The sequence below is a fragment of the Streptopelia decaocto genome (assembly GCF_964273445.1).
Source record: "Streptopelia decaocto genome assembly, chromosome: 4".
Lineage (NCBI taxonomy): Eukaryota > Metazoa > Chordata > Aves > Columbiformes > Columbidae > Streptopelia > Streptopelia decaocto.
Window position 1 is genome coordinate 51,121,431 of NC_138658.1, and position 18,953 is coordinate 51,140,383.

General features: G+C 40.6%; 1 protein-coding gene across 5 annotated transcripts in view; it reads right to left on the minus strand.

The window, feature by feature from the left end:
• ATP10D (ATPase phospholipid transporting 10D (putative)) overlaps window positions 1-18,953 on the minus strand; it is a 49,561-nt gene that overhangs the window by 5,635 nt on the left and 24,973 nt on the right. For 4 of the 5 annotated variants that reach the window (XM_082050295.1, XM_082050294.1, XM_082050292.1 and 1 more), the window contains 12 exons: window positions 18,529-18,656; window positions 18,131-18,383; window positions 14,380-14,615; window positions 13,545-13,733; window positions 10,202-10,817; window positions 8,641-8,750; window positions 7,617-7,743; window positions 4,726-4,910; window positions 2,961-3,270; window positions 2,248-2,324; window positions 1,602-1,727; window positions 921-1,121 (listed from right to left, as the gene is read on the minus strand). In XM_082050295.1, coding sequence (XP_081906421.1) covers window positions 921-1,121; window positions 1,602-1,727; window positions 2,248-2,324; window positions 2,961-3,270; window positions 4,726-4,910; window positions 7,617-7,743; window positions 8,641-8,750; window positions 10,202-10,817; window positions 13,545-13,733; window positions 14,380-14,615; window positions 18,131-18,383; window positions 18,529-18,656 — 2,558 coding nt within the window. The remainder of the gene's footprint in view (window positions 1-920; window positions 1,122-1,601; window positions 1,728-2,247; window positions 2,325-2,960; window positions 3,271-4,725; window positions 4,911-7,616; window positions 7,744-8,640; window positions 8,751-10,201; window positions 10,818-13,544; window positions 13,734-14,379; window positions 14,616-18,130; window positions 18,384-18,528; window positions 18,657-18,953) is intronic. The other variant, XM_082050293.1, reaches the window with a different exon arrangement.

Sequence of the window (18,953 nt, forward strand, 5' to 3'; positions counted from 1 at the left end):
AAAACAAACCAACAAACAAAAAACACAACAAAACCAACCAAACAAAACCCCAAACCCAAAACTATTCTGTAATGCAGAATCAGGTCACCATACGCATCCTGAAGATCAAAACAAAGGGCCAAATCCTGAGGCCCTGTAACATTTACTTGGTCAAAACTCTCTATATTGACAAAGCATCAACATACTCCAGCCTGTCCAGAGGCTCAGATCAGTCCAGAAGAGTACTTAGTTTTGCAAAAATATTGTAAACTAAGCAATATAAAATATTAGAGGGTATGTAAAAAGAAATGTAGAAGTTCACAAACGAAAATAATCAAATTGCCCCATCATCACTGTATATATCTTTTCCTTTCTAAACTAGACTTAGACTTCTGCCAGCTTAAACAGATGAGACTGCACAGCCAGTACAAAATGTGCTGTAGCTCTTTTTTTTTTTTTTTTAATAATATTTGTTAGAATAGAACAGAAGAAGATATTTCAGTTGGAAGGGACCTACAATGATAATCTAGTCCAACTGTCTGACCAGTTTAGGGCTGATCAGAAGTTAAAGTCTGTTATTAAGGGCTTTGTCCAAATGCCTCTCACACAATGACAGGCTTGGGACATCGACCACCTCTCCAGAAAACTTGTTCCAGTGTTTGACCACCCTCTCTGTAAATAAATGCTTTCTAATGTCCAGTCTATTATTGAAAGGCTACGATCATAAAGAAAATGGTGAGTTTTAGGTGAATCACATGCTCATTGTTTCCTCTCTCTCTAGGCTGCCAGTATCTATTCCGTCTTGGGCTCAGAATGTCACTGCCTTTAATTGTCATGATAAAAATATTACCTTAATTAAGCGTGAAATAATAAATTAAAAAAAAAAAGTTAAAATTATGCTAGAATTCAATTTGCTTCAGGCCAAGCATTCTTTAACCTACCACAGATTTCTGGCTCATTGTGTACAGCTGTGGGAGCTGCATGAGTATCTCCGCAGACACGTCTTTGTCCAAGACACCATAAATGATGGGTGGCACCGATGTGAAAAGGAGATTGAAAAGAATCAAGATCCAATAGTCAGTCATTGACGTGCCTGAAAACCCACAGAAGAACTGGTACCAGAACAGGAGGTTCACGTAGGCCTGAAAAGTCAAACATGACAGCATAAAATGTTACATATGTAGGCAAGTGTTTTGAAAGCCAGGAGGAACACACACAGAGATTTGGTCTGGTTACAGTAATCTGTAGAAAACGAAGCATAAATGTTGTGGGGTTCAGGCCAATTCCACACTTTAAAATTACATTTGACTAACACAACTGCTTTACATCTCAAGACTGGACATGACTTGTTTAAATTAGTCATTCTGCTACCCATTAGTAATGCTCATTATCCACTGTTTAATCAAATCAGACAATGGCTTTGCGTGGGAAATTCAATTCAAGAAATAAGAGCCTCCGGTTTCTGCAGATACAAATGGGAAACTGAATTGTCTGACATATGCTTTTTGTGTCTTTTTGAACCCATTCAGAATAGAAACTAAAAAAGAACATAAAGCCCCACTAAACCCTTCAGTCCACTCAAATAAGCAAACTGATCTCCCAGGGGTGGGACAGCTACATACCACATTCTTGTAGAAGAAGTAAAGCACCATGTTGGTAAGTCTGGTATAGCACCAGTGGCCATGGACAAGCAGCAGCTTCCTGAGGTGTCTAAACTGAGAGACTGCAAAGTCACTTGCCATCACAGCCTGCAATGCACGTGAAGGAAAGGATACGTCATATCCAAACTGTTAAAGATAAGCTTCAGATATTGCCAAGTGAGCAACTTATCTACTGTTGGAAATTGTTATGATTTTTTTTATACATGGTGCTTACAGTCTCACCCTCACTCAGATCCGAGCCCCTCCATACAGCATTTTACACTAACACACAGAGCTCAGCCCGACACAATGTAGGCGGGAACGTGGCTGTCTTTATTGTTACAACACAACTGCACAGAAATCACTGATGATTAGGCTGCTTGTTTCTTGGCAGGACATGAGCAACAGGGAGTTCTGAGAGGCAGCAAGCTCTGTTTGGAGTTTGAACCCCTGCAGCATTTAGCTGCTGATTACTCCTGGGAGGGTGCTGAGGCCTGGGTGTGAGCTCAGGCTGCAAACTCTTGCTTATGTGCGCTAATGGACTGTGGAGCCACTGAGCCTCCAGGGTAAACTCCGAACCAATTTAAAAAGCAATCTGATGCCACTTGCAGCTGTCTGTACACGCTACCTGCATGCCTTCTTGGCCCATTATTCCCACACCAGTATCAGCCACCTGGATCATACTGACATCATTGGCACCGTCACCTACAGAGAGAAGGAAAGAGGAAAAAATCAAAACTAACCCCTCTTATTTGGAATGCAACCTGGAGGCAGGTTTGCTGGCTATCACATCACCATGGAGGTGGCAGGAAAGGACAAATATACAAGAACACCAGAGAGTTCAGTGAAAAACATTTTTATGGCCAATAGTGCAGCCTATGAAAAACCCTAGAGAAAGCAGGATTAGTAAGCACAAGGCCTGACTGAACTGAGCTATGTCCTCCAAATGGCTATTAGCTGTTTCTTTTCTCAGAATTTAGTTGGCATGCTGGAACAGAAAATAGGGCTGTTTTAAATCACCCAGTCATCTCCTCTCTCCCTCCCTATTTTGTGGGGTTGTGATGGAGAATGACAAGGAAAATCCCCTTACTTGCTCCTTTGGACATGTTCCGTAACACTGTGCGTGACTGCTGCTGTTCTTGTTGTTTTAGATTACCATGAGCAAGTTTATGGACTAAATTTGCTAGTTCAGAAGACTGACATCATCTTACGCAAGAGCCAACTACAAGTCAAAGGATTATCTTCCTTGTAAAATAAATTTTCTGACAGACATTAACAAAAATATAGAAGAAACTGGCTTCTGCTTCTTTTCAGAGAAAAGAAGACAACCACAGGACTCACCGACAGCCAATGTCATTGCCTTCAGCTTATTTCGCACCAGTCTGACCAGGACACTCTTCTGCAGCGGTGTGGCTCGGCAGCAGACGACAGCCCGACATTTTTCTGTGAGTTCCAAGAAAATATTCTGTAGGCTGTCATGAAGGACATGCTCCAAAGTCCTTCCATCAATAACCAGGCCAGCACTGAACCCTGGAGTTTGGGTGGGGAGACTTGCAGAGACATTCCCAAGTTCCTGACTGGGTTTTTTTTTGGCGGAAGTATTCTTCTGGATGCCTTCTAAAATTTTGCTCATCACCAAGGCACAGGCATCCTGATTAACCACAAGAGAAAGGTAATTTATTAAGTACTGTTTGTGTTCTGGTTCCCTTTTCAATTTATAAAATACATATGGAAAAAACATCAAAGGGTGCCCTAGTGTAGCATTTCACTTGAATCCAGAAAGGCTCAGACATGAGGCTGAATAACCCTTTAAAATCACAAAGGGCCTGTGATTTAACTTTGCTGGAGTAGATTGGCTTGGGTATTGTACTAGGTGAAGGGAAAAACTGAAGCAAATCAGAAAATGTCCATAGACTGGCAGAAAAAACAACCATTAAGGATTCCGTAATCTAAATACAGCTTTGATAAAAGACTTTTGCTCTCTACATTTCTTTTATCTGGCATGCAAAGCCAAAAGTGCATTTCAAATCAGATTATAGGTGAGCTGCAATGAATTACTGAAGAACTGGCCTTGTGGAATTTTTTATGTTGTCAGAATATATAAGATGCCCAAAAGATTCTTGATATCAACATATGTAATGTGTGTGCTGAATAGAATAAAATACATATTCTTAAATCTTACTCATTATTTTACTTTGAAATGCAACACTATTGAAACCTGTCTCTTTTTTTAATTCAAAGCCCAGTTAGAGGGAGGAAGAGCACTTCTGCAAAAGGGCCTCAGTTCTCACTATTAAGACACTTGTTCCCCAGTAGGAAAAAAGGAAGGAAAAAGGTGTTAGCAAAAATCAAACCCCAAAATTTCCTCAAATACAGCTGGACTACAAACCTTTTCTTTTTCACTTTATTTTCCCCACAGCTACCACTTGCCACACAGTCTTTTATGGCAGATACAAACTGAATTTCTAAAGTAACATATAAGTGGAGAAAAAAAGAAAAACAAAAGGTCTTAGAAAAATCCTCCACTTCTTTAAAGAAGTCTCAGATTTCATGTCTCTGCCCTGAGGAGAGACATTTCATACACTGACTTTGCCAGTTACAGTTTGTAATTTTTATATTAAGAAACCAAAAACTGATAAAAATCAGTATTTGAAAACAGCTGGTTACAAGCATCCACAAGAGGACATAACAGTCAAGTAAAATGGAACTCACCACCCATAACACAGCATTTTTAACCACTCTTTATCACATGACCCAGTTACTGGGTGGTGGGAAGAAGGTGGCTTTTGCTCTGATAAAATTGTTGGCAGATTTGTTTCCTTGAATAGTGTGCAATGTACTTTTATGAGACAATTCTTTGTACATTTATGCAAGACAAGCAGGGCTGAGGGAATATATTACGCAAGGCAGCACAAAACTTAATTCAATAGAATTTGCATGACAATAATTGTTACATTGCTAATATGCTATAACTGCCATTTGAAATCTCTAGTAACATGTGAAGAATGTAAAATCCCTAACCTACCACAAAGAGGAGTGAAGCAGTGTATTCAATTAATGAACCATCATTTAGACTGTATATAAAGAAAAAAATGTTTACACTTACTCTACTCTGTGATTTGAGAGTGTAGATTCTGTCATCTGGTTCCAGCAGTTTACAAGCATAGGCAATATTGACAGCTGTCTCTCTCTTGTCACCTGTCAGCATCCATATTTTTATTCCCGCTTTCCGTAACGCCTGTATTGTGTCTGGAACACCCTCCTGCAGGCGATCTTCTATGCCGGTGGCACCTTAATTTAGACAAGCAGAAGGATTAGTGCTGCTGTATTTCCAAAACCAAAACGCTGCAAGAGTGACAGGATATGATCGTCTTCTGTGTGTATCCACAACCCAAACCAGAGACCCTACTGGGACATGCTTGGGAATTCCTCCCTTCCACATCTTTCTATCCCAGACTGTTGACACATCCCCTTGTTACAGACTCAGGGGTCTCCAACGCTTCACGAGACCCTTTTAAACCAACTTTTCTCATTCTCACGGTTGTTTCACCCCATATTGCCTTGATCTTTCCTATCTCAAGGCCCACTTCTCTTCCTTATTCTCATCTCAAGGCCCACTTCTCTTCCTTATTCTCGACTCTGCTCCAGGCTGAATTCCCTGTAGCTCTTGTCTCAAGCCCTTGCATTTTCCACATCAAAATCCCCTTTTCCTGTATCATATTTCTGCACACTGCTGCAAAGACCTGCCATTCATCATCAGGTTTCTCAACTGCTCATCACTGCAGTACCTTCTGTCCCAGATCCTTTGAATTCATAGCATTAAACTCTGTGTTTTGTGGTTCCTCCTGCCCACACTGCCAACCAGCCCTTAATTGGTTATAGAAAGAATTTCAACAAAAAATAGAGACTTTAACAGAGACATCCTCTTTTCTGGTGTGCACAGCAGGCAGACCCTTGTCCCTAAAACCAGCTGACAAAATCTTCTGTTCTGGTAACAGTGAGGTAACAAAACATCAGTATAAAGCAGAACCATCTCTGAAAAGCTGCAGTGCCAGAGATTTATCATGGAACAGGAGATTTTCATGGCTTTCTCACAATAGAAATGCTACTAAATTATAACCAGGAGATATGCTTTGGCTTGTGGTATTCTCAGGGTAAGGGAGTTTCTCAAAAAGAAACTTCAGCCAGCTGCAGCTAGGTTCGTTCTGAAAGACAAGCAATACAAAAATTCAAAGCAAAGTTTTAACTCCTAGCATGTCTCTAGTACAGGACTCCACCCAGCAACTTGTATATAAAGCACAAACTGTCACATGGGGATGGATAAGAACCGAAAGGTCAGGGAAAACTCTGACGCTACAGCAATTTCTTCAGTAAGCAGCTGCCAACAGGACATAGAGTTCATGGCCCCTGCTCACCAGGAAGATTAAAACCTGCAGGTCCTTGCTCTGCACTCTGCTTGCATTTTGATGCAAGTCAACAAAGGAGGCAGGAAGGAAGATGCTGGGATGTATTTGATGCAAGCTTCTTTGAGAGACAATGCCAGGCACCGAGGGGAGAAAAGTGTTTTTTCAGCTTGGGCACTCTAGACACTTAACATTCCCCTTCTGAGGTACTTGATCACTTCGTAATCCGACAGAAGCCAGTTTCAATATGTATACTGCTGAGATCCAGATCTGTGCTTAGTGCTGCACATTAGAACTATTTTTTCCAGAAATAGATTTCCATTCAAATAAAGGCCTGAGGCTCTATATATAGCCACACAAATTTCATACCTGCCTACAGAGTGGGCTACAAACTACTGCTGTCCTCCATGATCCTGGTAATATCGAGATGACTGGAATTTTTGCTTGTTGTTCTTTGAGGACAAAGTCTTCATTTTTCAGTCCTAAGAGGACAGTCAGAGTTACAGCTGCAGCTACACCAGTTAATGTTAAGAAAGCAAAGGAAGGCTCAAAACGGCATCATGAGAAGTGCTGTGTAAGTAGTCCTACTCTGCAGATCAAAATGCCCCAGGCAGGAGTAACTAGCCAGCAGAGGTACCGAAAGCAAGCATGTGGGCAGTATGAAGCCATTTACCCTTCTTATTCTCACTCCCATTTAATGTTAGAGTGAACTCATATTGCTTACTGTCCCACAAGACACATGAGGCAAAAAATGACTTGGCTTGCAGGACAGCAGGTCTCCACAGCAACTAGACTTCCCCCTGCTGACTCTGGTGCAGAACAGTACTAGTATAGCACATCATCCCTTAAAACCACAGCAGCAGTGCTCTGGCTTTTCTCCAGAAGCTGAAGCCAGTAATCCTAGAATTCATTTCAGTATCAAGGTTTATGGCATTTGCCCTGAGCAGATGTGGCACAAAAAGAGGGAAGCAACACCCTTCCACACAATAGGATCTGTCTCTCTTCAGCTTCTAGCATGAGCTGCCTTTACCACCGCAGTCAGATCATTGCACTTTGTTTTCCAAATGTTGTTTGCTGGGCAGTTCTCTAGAGCTGTTATCCCAGACTGTCTGCAATTTAACTTTTACACCTCTGCACCAAATTTTTTTCATTGTGTTTTGGCCTCTCGGGTTCTGCACAGCTGAATGACCATCAGAGGAACGGTTCCTGGAGAAGCAGGCCTGACTTCTCATCTCTGTGTTATTACAGAGGGACACAGCACAAGCGTACCTGCTGTGTCACAAATGCAACAGTGATAGAAAACATGACCAGAAGTGAATGCCCTGTGAATATTTGTCCAGGCAGGCCTGTGACTTGTTATTATAATTTCATGTGTTTATTACGATCACAGTTAAAAACTCCAGTAAAGACAAAAAATAAACCAAATAAAGAGTTGAAAAAAACCCAAACAAATCAGTAAAACTTTACAAACAACAGAAGAGCACTAGTTTTTCTTGAGTATGTTGTACAACTAGTACAAACTTAGAAGCAAGATTTATGAAAATTCAGGAGTGGTAGTAACTACTAGTTCTGTAGAAAGCAATTTTCCACCTACCAAGCAAAGTTAGTTCGGTCTCAAGCCTGATGGCAGATTCAAGCAGCAGCTCCTCTCTATTGTCAATACTGGTTTCCGCCAAAAAATGATGATTTAACCACTCTGTGTATTCTGTATCACTCATCACCTACAGAGGCAGAGAAAACACAGGGCATGTATTTATATTGTGTTTCCAAAGGCGCCTAAAGTGTCCTCATTTACTTCTGCTGTCCACATACTGAACTGAGAAGTGCAGCCCCTGGCAGTGCATACTTATTTGCCGCAACATGCCCACGGATTCAGCACAATGTTCGTAGTGTCGAATTATTTTCCCAGGGTTCACAAGCCAAGTTCCTCACTGGCACCCTCTAGGTTCCTGGGGCTGCCTGACAGATTTCCATTTAGATGGCAGGTAGGGAGGCCAGTGAGCACAGCAGAGTCTCCCTACTGCTGTCTAATTGCAGCACTGACACAGCCACAGAATCACTGCCCAGCGGTGTACAGCTTGACGACTGTACAGCTACACAGCCTGTACCCTCACTTTGCATGAGGCTTTGTAAAGAGGTTTCTTGCCTGCTTCAATCCCTGTGGAATTTTACTTGTAAGCAAGCTTTGAATTTAAAATGGAATCTCAAAACATCGCATAAGTTTTGCATCCAGAGCTTATAACACTGTAAACTGTTCATGAAACCAAATAAAACACGTCTGACTTCATTTTTCCATGACTGGAGTTCCAACCAGGATAAGCTTCACGCAAAGAGACCTGCTCAGGACTCTTGAAGAAATATCAAGCTACTTGACAGCCCCTGTTACAGAATTAGGCTATTAAGCTGCTTGGTATCCTAAACTGACAACAACTATGGCAATCTAACAGAACTCAGGACTTGGGACATCTTGCAAATTCCTTCTGAAAGAACATAAGCATAAACAAAATGTAGCAACAGAAGCATCTGTTTAGAAGCAGTGATGTCTGCTCCACTGGCAGTATCACTCAGGTTGGTCATACACTGTAAACATTCTTGAAAATATCAATTAAAAGGAATACCTTCTTAGCAACACACAGAGTACGCAGTCCTCTTCTGGCATAGTCATCCAAATGCTTCTGAGTTCTCTCTTTGATCTTTTTTTGTTCCATTTCTGAATTTTTATTATCTACTATCATGGAAAAAGCAAAGAAAGGAAATTAAATATGCATTCTTAGGCTAGTTTAGCAGAAAATTTTGAAAGTCTAAGTATGTTTTTTAGATAACAAAATGTTAACAGGTTTTATTTTAACTATGAATGTATCTTCATGCTTGCACTACGTACTGTGGCTATATCTACAGTGAGCATGCAGTGTGCCAGTCCACACAAACTCAGGGGGATCCTGTCTGGTACTGACACATCTTCGGATGCCACTAGTATATCAAAATGTTTTACTAAAATAAAACAATTTTCTAAAATGAACTGTGGCACAGACAACCAAGCAGCTTCACTGTCACTGCTCTAGTGGGAGGGAGCTAAAAGGGCAGTCACAGAAAAGCTTTTTAAAAAATTTAAGGGGTTAAGGAGCGGACTGTTTGGACAGGCATACAACTCAGCTAACTTTGGACATGTAGAAGTCAAGTTCCAAGTTCAGCTTGAGAATCAAAGTAAGGAGAGGAATCTCCAGAAATGAAATTACCTCCCTAGTACAACAAAAAATTTTGGAGGTACTGTCTGTGCCCCATGGCCTTTTGTCTAGACTTTAAATGGCTAATGTTGGATGAGTTAAAATCCACCCTTGGAACTGGAAATACTCCTCTTCCTCACTGGGACTGAAGATACAAATCAAACTCTCTTTTGCAGAAACCAAGTCTTTAAAAAGAATTCCTTTCTATTACTTCCCAAACAATTTAAAAACTCCCTTGGAACATCTTGTGAACTTAAATATATTTAGGTATTTATTTCTAACATACACAGATAATACTTCCTCTTTACTGCCTCCAGTTAAAAATCAATGACTGTTCGCTACAGTGTGTGAATAAATCAGTTAATGCTTAAACAACGTGGTGCATCCCTCCTGTCACAGATCCAAAAAATGTTTACTCCTGAACAACAGGGCCCAGCAGGAGGCACCACACAACTTCACAGATGATATTATTACATCTAGAAACACAGAAATAGTCAGTAGTCAAACGAAAAAAACTTGACAAGCACAGACAGGTGACATCTGCTACTGGTACCTCTCTCCAACAGCTCAGGAACACTAGCACAGGTAAAGGCTAAAAAGTATGTCATCCTAAGAAACACCACACTGTGTAGCAGATGCCAACTATTGAAGTAGATGACCTTACTTGTGTAACTTCAGTTACTTTTGTAACTGGAAATACTTCAGTTGGCTCCAAAGAGTCTGCTTAGACACGACTAAATCGTCTGAATAACAGCTCCTCTCAGTTTCCACACCAGCACACAGCACAGCCATAACCAGGTGACAGGCAATACTACCTTTCTGGGTTCCCTATAAAGAACTATTCACAGATAATAGTTCTGCTTGTTTGCTGGTCTCTTCTCATGAATTAGGCCATCTCTTCAACTGTACTGAAGAACAGCAAAGGTGAGCAAAGAATCAGAAGTTCTATAGATACCTTCAGATGCTGTTCTCAACAAATCCATCATGACTGAATCTGCACCTTTTGTGTAAACCACCACTTTGTTGGAGACTGGATGCCGAACCACCACTGACATCCTTTTCCGCACTGAATCAAAAGGCAGGATATGCAAAAGCTGAAACGTTAAAGATCCCAGACCTGCAAAATCCACAGTTACTCGATCTGGAGTCTTAGACTGTAAAATACATTTATAAGCCCTGGCAGCATGAACCAAGGCAGCTTCATCTGGACTCTCAGCTTCGTAACACAGTTTAGGTAAGGGAGACAATTCAACAGATGACACAGCACTATTGTGTTCACAGCCAGCAGCTACATTCACCATCTCTAGTTCTTGAGGCACTTGCGAATTTTCGGGGCTGTCTGTATTGTGAGGTTCAGCAGCCCTTTGGGCAGCTCCATCCAAAGCAGGTGAAGACAGTTTTGTTCTGAAAATAGCCAGTTTGCTCACAAAACTATTGGGGCTTTCAGACGATGACTCTTTTACACTTGGCAGAGGTGAAGAACTTAGTCTCCGGACTGACAACCTCTGGAACATCTGCCTGATTTCCTCAAGAGATTTAATAGGCATCCTACCCAGTGGAGAGAGTCTCATCTGAAACAGAACAATTAGAGAAAGCATTTATGTTAAATTCTTCGTATTTTATCACACTAAAGAGGGACACTTACAAACTATGTATGTTTCTTAATGAACACGGTATTTTAGAATTTACCACGAGTTTGACCGCTTGTATTAAAGATGGCCAGCTCAATTAAGCATATAACCATGAGTACACCAAACAGCTTCTGTAACAGCTTCATTATTCAAACCAAAAGAATTATAAAGATACTTCAGATCTAAAAACCGTATGCATTCCAAGTTTGATTCATGACTCCATGTATGCTTCTCTTTAGAACCATTTCAGTAATGAAACAGTTAGTATGACATTACAACTTTTAAAAGTTGCGGTAAATGGAACTAAAGGCTTTAATTCTTGTTCTGAATTAACAAGACACCTGTGAAGAGTAAATCAACTCCATACTCCTCACAGTAATGAGCCACAAGCACTGTTAAAAATACAGTACCTTATCAATATTTTTAAAATGTCTGAATCTAAAACAAAAGACAGCTTCCCTCTCACCAATGTTAGAAAATTTCTGTTATTCAGAACAGTCAGGCAGCTAATAGTTTACGAACAAGGAACAAGGCATGCAAGGCTGACATTAATCTCTCATTATGGTGAAGAGTTAAGAATGAATTATCACCAGGAAGCAGGTTCTCCTTTGACATTGAAAAGCATAAAGAAAGAACAGTCTCTGAGTTCAGTTCTACTGCAATTGCATGCAAGTTGTAATGTGTCTCTGTTCAGCATCACGGAAATAGAGACTAGGAACATCCTTTCACAGAATCACAGAATCACAGAATGTTAGGGATTGGAAAGGACCTCAGAAGATCATCCAGTCCAATCCCCCTGCTGGAGCAGGAACACCTACATGAGGTTACACAGGAATGTGTCCAGGCAGGTTTTGAATGTCTCCAGAGAAGGAGACTCCACAACCCCCCTGGGCAGCCTGTTCCAGTGTTGTTACCCTCACTGAGAAGAAGTTTCTTCTCAAGTTTAAGGGGAACCTCTTGTGTTCCAGTTTGAACCCATTACCCCTTGTCTTACCATTGGCTGTCACCGAGAAGAGCCTGGCTCCATCCTCGTGACACTCACCCTTTGTATACTTGTAAACATTAATAAGGTCACCTCTCAGTCTCCTCCAAGCTAAAGAGACCCAGCTCCCTCAGCCTTTCCTCATAAGGGAGATGTTCCACTCCCTTAATCATCTTCGTTGCCCTGCGCTGGACCCTCTCCAGCAGTTCCCTGTCCTTCTTTGAACTGAGGGGCCCAGAACTGGACACAATATTCCAGGTGTGGTCTCACCAGGGCAGAGTAGAGGGGGAGGAGAACCTCTCTGGACCTACTAACCACACCCCTTTTAATACACCCCAGGATGCCACTGGCCTTCCTGGCCACAAGGGCACAGTGATGGCTCATTGTATCTCCCTAAGGGAGCACTGAAACGTTCCATTGCCTTGAGCTCTTTCACGTCATTTCCTAATCCTGAACGTGAAAACCTCACGTCATGTTGTCCCTCCCAACCTACCTACTACTGACCTGGGGATCTTCCCTCCTGATAGCAAGTCATCCAGAAATATTATTCTCTAAAAAACTGAGAATCTTGCCTGTATATTTTTCTGCACCATCTTTAAGAAATGGCTGATTAGGAACTATGAACACACTTGCCCCATCCACATGTGGACGTGTAGGCTGCCTGCTACACATTCTGGGAACGCTTGGAAGCACGCTACAATACCAGGCTTATTTATGCATAGGAGGTACTTGATACTCCACAGGATACCTTTTGGGAATGTCTTCAGCCATGGTTGTTGGTTCGCTGCCTAAATGGACACCAAAATCTAATCCTGCATGTGTCAGAAACATTTTTTTCAAAAGACAAAGTCAACAAATGGAAATCACCAGGGGATGGAGGGAAAGGAAATAAAAGCTGATCTTTGGAATTATCCTGCAACACAGTCAAAATTGGTAAAAGAGGGGGTTATGAAAATCCCACTCTAAAAAAAAAAATTAAAAAAAATAGTAGTATCTTTAAAAAAATGCTAGTTTGTGTGCTCTGAAAACAAGTGGTCTCAGGAAGACCTAAACACACTCCAGACCATTAAACCAGGACAGTTTAGCAAATGCATTGTACATTCCATGTGAGATCACTTTATGTCATACTGCAATGCATTTTTTCTTCAGATTATTACACATATGAAACTTGATCTTCCATGCTTTCGCTGGAATTCTGTTCAAATAATCAGGGAACAGGTAAGAGCATTCTTAGTTCCAGTATTCCGGGAGCCTTCTGAGATTATTCTTATCTTTCAGACAACAATAACCTAAAGGTAAAGGTAACCTGAGTGTTAGGGTACTCTTAAAGGAAGTCATGAACATATCTGGAAAGAGATAGTTAGAACATAGAAAAAAAACCACAAGTGCAGTTTAATTTCAAAATTTGTCTTTTAAAAGTTATGAACAGTCTATACAAAGAAGCAAAAATATTGAAGCCAAGTTTCTCTGCATTGGAAAAACATTACCAGCATCATATTACACATTAACTCATTGTATCCTATCAGTTTACACTAATGTCCTTCTTTCTAACAGGACCAACCAATACAGGAGAAAAGGATAATTTTTTAAATGCCAGTTAATTGTTTTCTCCTTTTGTAATCAAACCAAAGGGAGCTCATTTATTTATGAATATGGCCAAATAGACAAAAATAAGTCCTTCTCACCTTCTGACGTGGCTGATTGGGGACCGAAACTACAACAGTATTACAAATTGCCAGTGCAAGAAAGAAGTCAGTGATGTACATTGTCTCCAAAGATAACTTGCTGCTGGCTTCTTCTGATTGTTGATAGGAATGAGAAGAAATCTGTCTGAACTTCTCCAGCAGTTGTGCATCTGGCACAACATCCGTTTCCTATTGATGAAATGAACAAAACTGTCCATTAGGAGGTTAGATCAGTTACAGATGAATGAAGTGTAGAAGCTCATACAACTTCCCTCCTGTCGGATACAGAGTTGGTTACACTATGAAAAAGAGGAACACTCTGGTGTCTTCACTGCCTTGTGCTAGCCCATTAGAAATGGCAAACTTCATGCCCAGACAGGTAAACAGTGGAACCTTAGTTCAGACACTTCAACAGAGATTAAATATGATGAACGCTACTGAGACACTTTCACATGCAGAAGCAGAGTTTTTACTGCTTGTAACCTCCAATAAATATTGGTCATCTAGATATTTCATACTAAAACCAAAAGAAAATGCTAGAAATCTCTTAAAACAAAAGAACAAACTGCTATTAAGATGAAGCTGGTCATTTTAGCTGGAGTGACCAAGGACTTAGAGAAGCAAGAACCAAAGCACACACCTACGTGTCCCAACAAACATCTGCAATGCCAGCTGTAAATAGGATGCAGACAAACAATCGTGGGAGGCTCTGGTTTTGATGGAAAAGAGAAAGGATTTCTTAAATTATAAGCAGTGTGATCAAATGGGGGTAAAATGATATTCCTTCACGAATCACTTCAGAAATTTAGCATCAAAACCAACAGCTTTTACTTACAATGGGGCTGCTGAAAGCAACATGTCCTGAGTGCGGCATATCACCTGCTTCATTTTCCCTTCCTAACACAGGGGAGCTACCAGGCAACTGGTCCAAAGACTTTCTGTTCAAAGGTTCGTTCAAAGCTCTGCAGTTGTGCCCCTGCCATTTTGACATATGGATCGAAGTGCCACACTGATGATCAGCTGAATCCTCATCCTCTGAATCCATCTCTTGATAGGATTCCAACCTCTTTGCTATGGAGAGGGAAACAGAATTATTGTTCCATGAGCAAAATCAAACTCGTCTAAAACACTGTCTGGAGGTTCAGGAAACAAATCTTTAAAGTAAGCAATTTAGTATATAGTTAAGAATAATCCACCATTTATGAAAAATAAATCCCATAACAAGATGTCACACTGACTTCCTGTTTGGGACACTGCACTTCAAGAGCAACACGCCACTGGAGTGAATCCAGAAGAGGGAGGAAAAATGATTAGGGTTCTAGAGAACACGAGCTGTGTGGAAACAGTAAAATAAGCTGGAGTTTCACAGCCTCTAGAAGGGCATGTTAATGGGAGTTAAATATTAATAACAGTCTTCAAGTACAAGAAGGGCAATTGCATAGAGAAAGGAAAGAGCCTGTTTTCTATGCACGCTGTGGGTGATAGAAGACACAATGGTCATACACTGTGCCAAGACAGACTCAGGCTAGGTGTCAGCAAAACTTTGTCAGAGGAGACGTGCCATAACAGAACAGAATGCCTGAGAAAGCAGTGAATTGGTCATCACTGGAGGTCCTGAAGAAACAAAATAAAATATTCATAAACAATGACAGCAACAACTTGGTCTTAGGCCAGATAAACAGGACAAGATCACCTCTTGGTGAGGCTCTTCTAGCCTAATTATTTTATCGTGGATCAGGATTGTATGCCAGTGGTTTGACAAGTACAACTTCTAACAGGAATTCATTGAAACGGTGGTTTTTATCCTTTCTGTATGGGACACCCCCTCACACACACGTACACATTTTCTGAGTATTTAATTGAAAAGAGGGTTCAATAAGCAAACTTTGTATTGACATGTCTAACACCTCAGCACCGAAAGTACAAACGCAGTTCTGTGCCCCACAAATCTAACTTGGAAGATCAGCGGTGTAAAGAGAGTCTGTAGCAAATGGAAACATGCCTATGCTATCATGTGCTTATCAGGAACATACCCAAGTGTTTGCACTGGAGTTCTGGGACAGTGTTTGACCGCATGCCAAGAGGTTGCAGTCTCAATCCAGACAGCACTAGATCACTGTACACTATTCAGTTTTTACCTGTCACAGTGAAAATAGCATGCAATGACCATACACTAGCAGTTCAATGTCTGCAGCCACTGACAGCATGAAAAACCTGTTCTGAGAGCTGTGCATTACCTATTTATTTAATTTATCTGTGAATACAAACAACAGCATCCTAGGAAAAAAAAAACAGTATTCATATACAGACATCTCCTGCTACACCACTAATTCCCTGTTTCTTTTTTCTTATTTACGGTGGCAGCTAACATACAGAAAATAAGTGAAAAGTAGTATATTATTCTGTTCTTTGCAAACAAGAAACCTATCCACAGTTCACAGTCCCCCAGCTCTGGTGCTCAAATGAGATGGAAATAGGATTTTCATGTCACTTTTGTGTCCTTTTCCTCCTAGCCAAAGCAGGGAAGATTAGCTATGTTCAGGAAATGAGCTACCGCATTTGTTACACTGTTAAGTTCGCCTTATTTCCTGTTGCCTTCTCTTTCTGCAATATAAATGAAAGCCTCCTGTCTCTTATCCTGCCATTCTGATGAGTCCAAGGAAAGCAGAGAGACCAGAGTTTACACCTTCCTCAGCAGGCCATCTCCCTGATGCCATGTAATAAAACAGTTCTTAAAAAAAAAAAAAAAAAAAAAAGATAAGTGAGAACGTAACAAACTGTGGCTCTCCACAACTACCAATTATAATGTCCCACATGTGGAACTGACACCTTTTAGCAGAAAGCAGCAACAGTGACTTAGTAGGTGTTTGTAGAGGCAGGTTTGGACAACACATGCCCATTCCAGTATGATTCCCAGCTGCTGAGAATCCTGCATGCTCTGTCTTGATTAACATACGCAGCATCTCTTGTAACACCAGACTGCTCTGCTGCCACCATCCAAAGGGCACACATTACTTTTGACAGAACACTGCATGGGGCCGCCTGTATAGAGGACTACACTGAATTGACGTAATAGCTGTTGTGTGCTTCGCTCATGTGCACCTCTTTACCCTGGGCAGTACAGATATAAATACAGAAATATATGTATGTATGGATTAAGTGGCCTGAATGCAAACAACTGCACTGTCTTGGACTATAATTCTTACTGTAGGTAGCAGGAGCCTTACAAATAGCAGCTCTCTGCAACTGAAAAAATGTAAAATGGGACTAAAACACAGGACCTCCAACATTTTTCAAACTGATTTTCAGGGCTCACATAATTTCCAGATTTGTTAGGAAGAAGCACATGCTCACCCTTGAGGTAGAAGACAGAGTACAGCAGGAAATAATTATAAACATAATTAACACACTTCTATTTTTGAAAGATAACCCTAAACTGCTAGCAGAAGTAAGCAGTAGACATATAATACTTTCCCTGGCACAATGAGAAGATCAGCCACAGATACACCATTCGCACTACACTTTGGTTTACCACTTTGGAAATATTTTTCCTTCCTTTAGAAAATGCCCTGAAAATATATTCTACTTTTTATTTAAGTTGCTCCTTCACAAAGTTTGAAACTTAAAATATTTCTTTGCACTTTGCTGTTGTCATCCTTCCCAGTATAATTATGGAAAGCCAAAGAAGCACCTGGACACCCACACTGTAAAATTTTCAAAATATGTGCAGAAATTACTGTACAAATGGTTTGTAACCATCTGCTCCTGTGACACAACAAAAGAAGGGCTTAACTGATCCACTGCTGTGGCCAGCAGGGTGTGCCTTTTGCACACAGTTGTAAGCAGCAGTTCTATCTGGCAGCAAAACCACCAAAACCACAAAGGGGGGTTCAAGACACAGCTGTGCTTCACCTGTCCACCTGTCAGCACCTCACCTTTGATCTCAATGGAATACCTGCTTTGCTCACCAGCAAAACAGCAAATGTCTGCAGCTAACAGTACTTACATACATACGTATTTGGATTACTTTATCCTCAAGGGCAACAGTATGTCAAGTCGGAACCTTGAGATAGACTACACACTGTTATGGCAGTCAACAGGATGTTTGAACTCTAAAATGACAAGTAAGCATGGCACTCTAGTTGAAAAAAAAAAAGAGATAACTGAGACAGTAAAGACTAGATGGGCAATTTTCCAATGCTCTGGGTTCTGAATATTGCAAGGAGAGAGGCAAAACACAGTAGGTGTGACTTCTTCCAGAGTGAGTAAAGAATAATTTGTTTGTGCTATCAAATATGTCGGAACTTAACTAGCTGCAAAGCAGCACTTTACATGCAGTCTTCAAGTCTCTTAACTATATATGTCTCATATATATAAGTCTCTTAACTATATGTAACACTATATATGAAGGGATCCAAACAATGGGGGAATATGCATGGCTATTAGCAGGATCAGTGTGAATTTATGCCTTCCATGGGTACGTATTGCCCTACAAACTTCATGAAGTCCACTGGACCCCATCAAAACTTTCAGCTTCCCTGAGAAAAGAAAAACGACCCATTATGAACACAGGTTTAGTGCCTTACCATTTTCCTCATGGCAATACTCGTGTCCTGCAATGCTGCATCTCCGAAAAACCATCTTATTTTCAGTGAGGGTTCCAGTCTTGTCAGAGAAAATATACTGAATCTGGCCAAGGTCTTCAGCAATATTCAGTGCTCGACACTGAATTGTTGAGTTTGTTTTCTCATGGTAAAAATCAATGTCATTCTGTATTAAATAAATTTGTCCCAATTTGACAATTTCGATTGAAACATAGAGAGAAATCGGGATCAAGACCTACCAAAACAAAACAAGAAGATCAAATGAAACAAAACTCTTTGGCCAGTTACAAACATAAGTAGCTCCACTGAAACCAAAGAGTTACTTCAAGGATATAAATGAGAGCAGAATATGACCCATGTTCAAAGCAGACTGAAGTTACCTGTAATAAAATGATCATTGTCCAGAACATATTGAATCCTGCTAGTGCTGGAGGAATCCATTTCCCATCTGGCTCAGGGATGTTAAAAAAAGGTATTTCCGAATACCTACTTAACCAAATTCCATGGCCTTGAAAACAAGAAGATAAAGTGAGTCAGTTGTATGTAAAATGTATCACAGTTCAGGGTCATGGTGTTCACTGTTAACACTCTGCAGTTCTTTCTAAGCTTGTGAACTACTATTTTATCTCTTGAGTTTTGCCTCAAAAGGAACCCCATTAAAATTAATTAAGTATCAATGCATACATGAACAAATACCTTACATATATTTCCATCAACAGCACATCTATACAGCATATCCCAGAACTAAAGGAATACTAATTACACTTGATACACACCTTTTTTTTCCCCTAGAAAAACCTCTGCC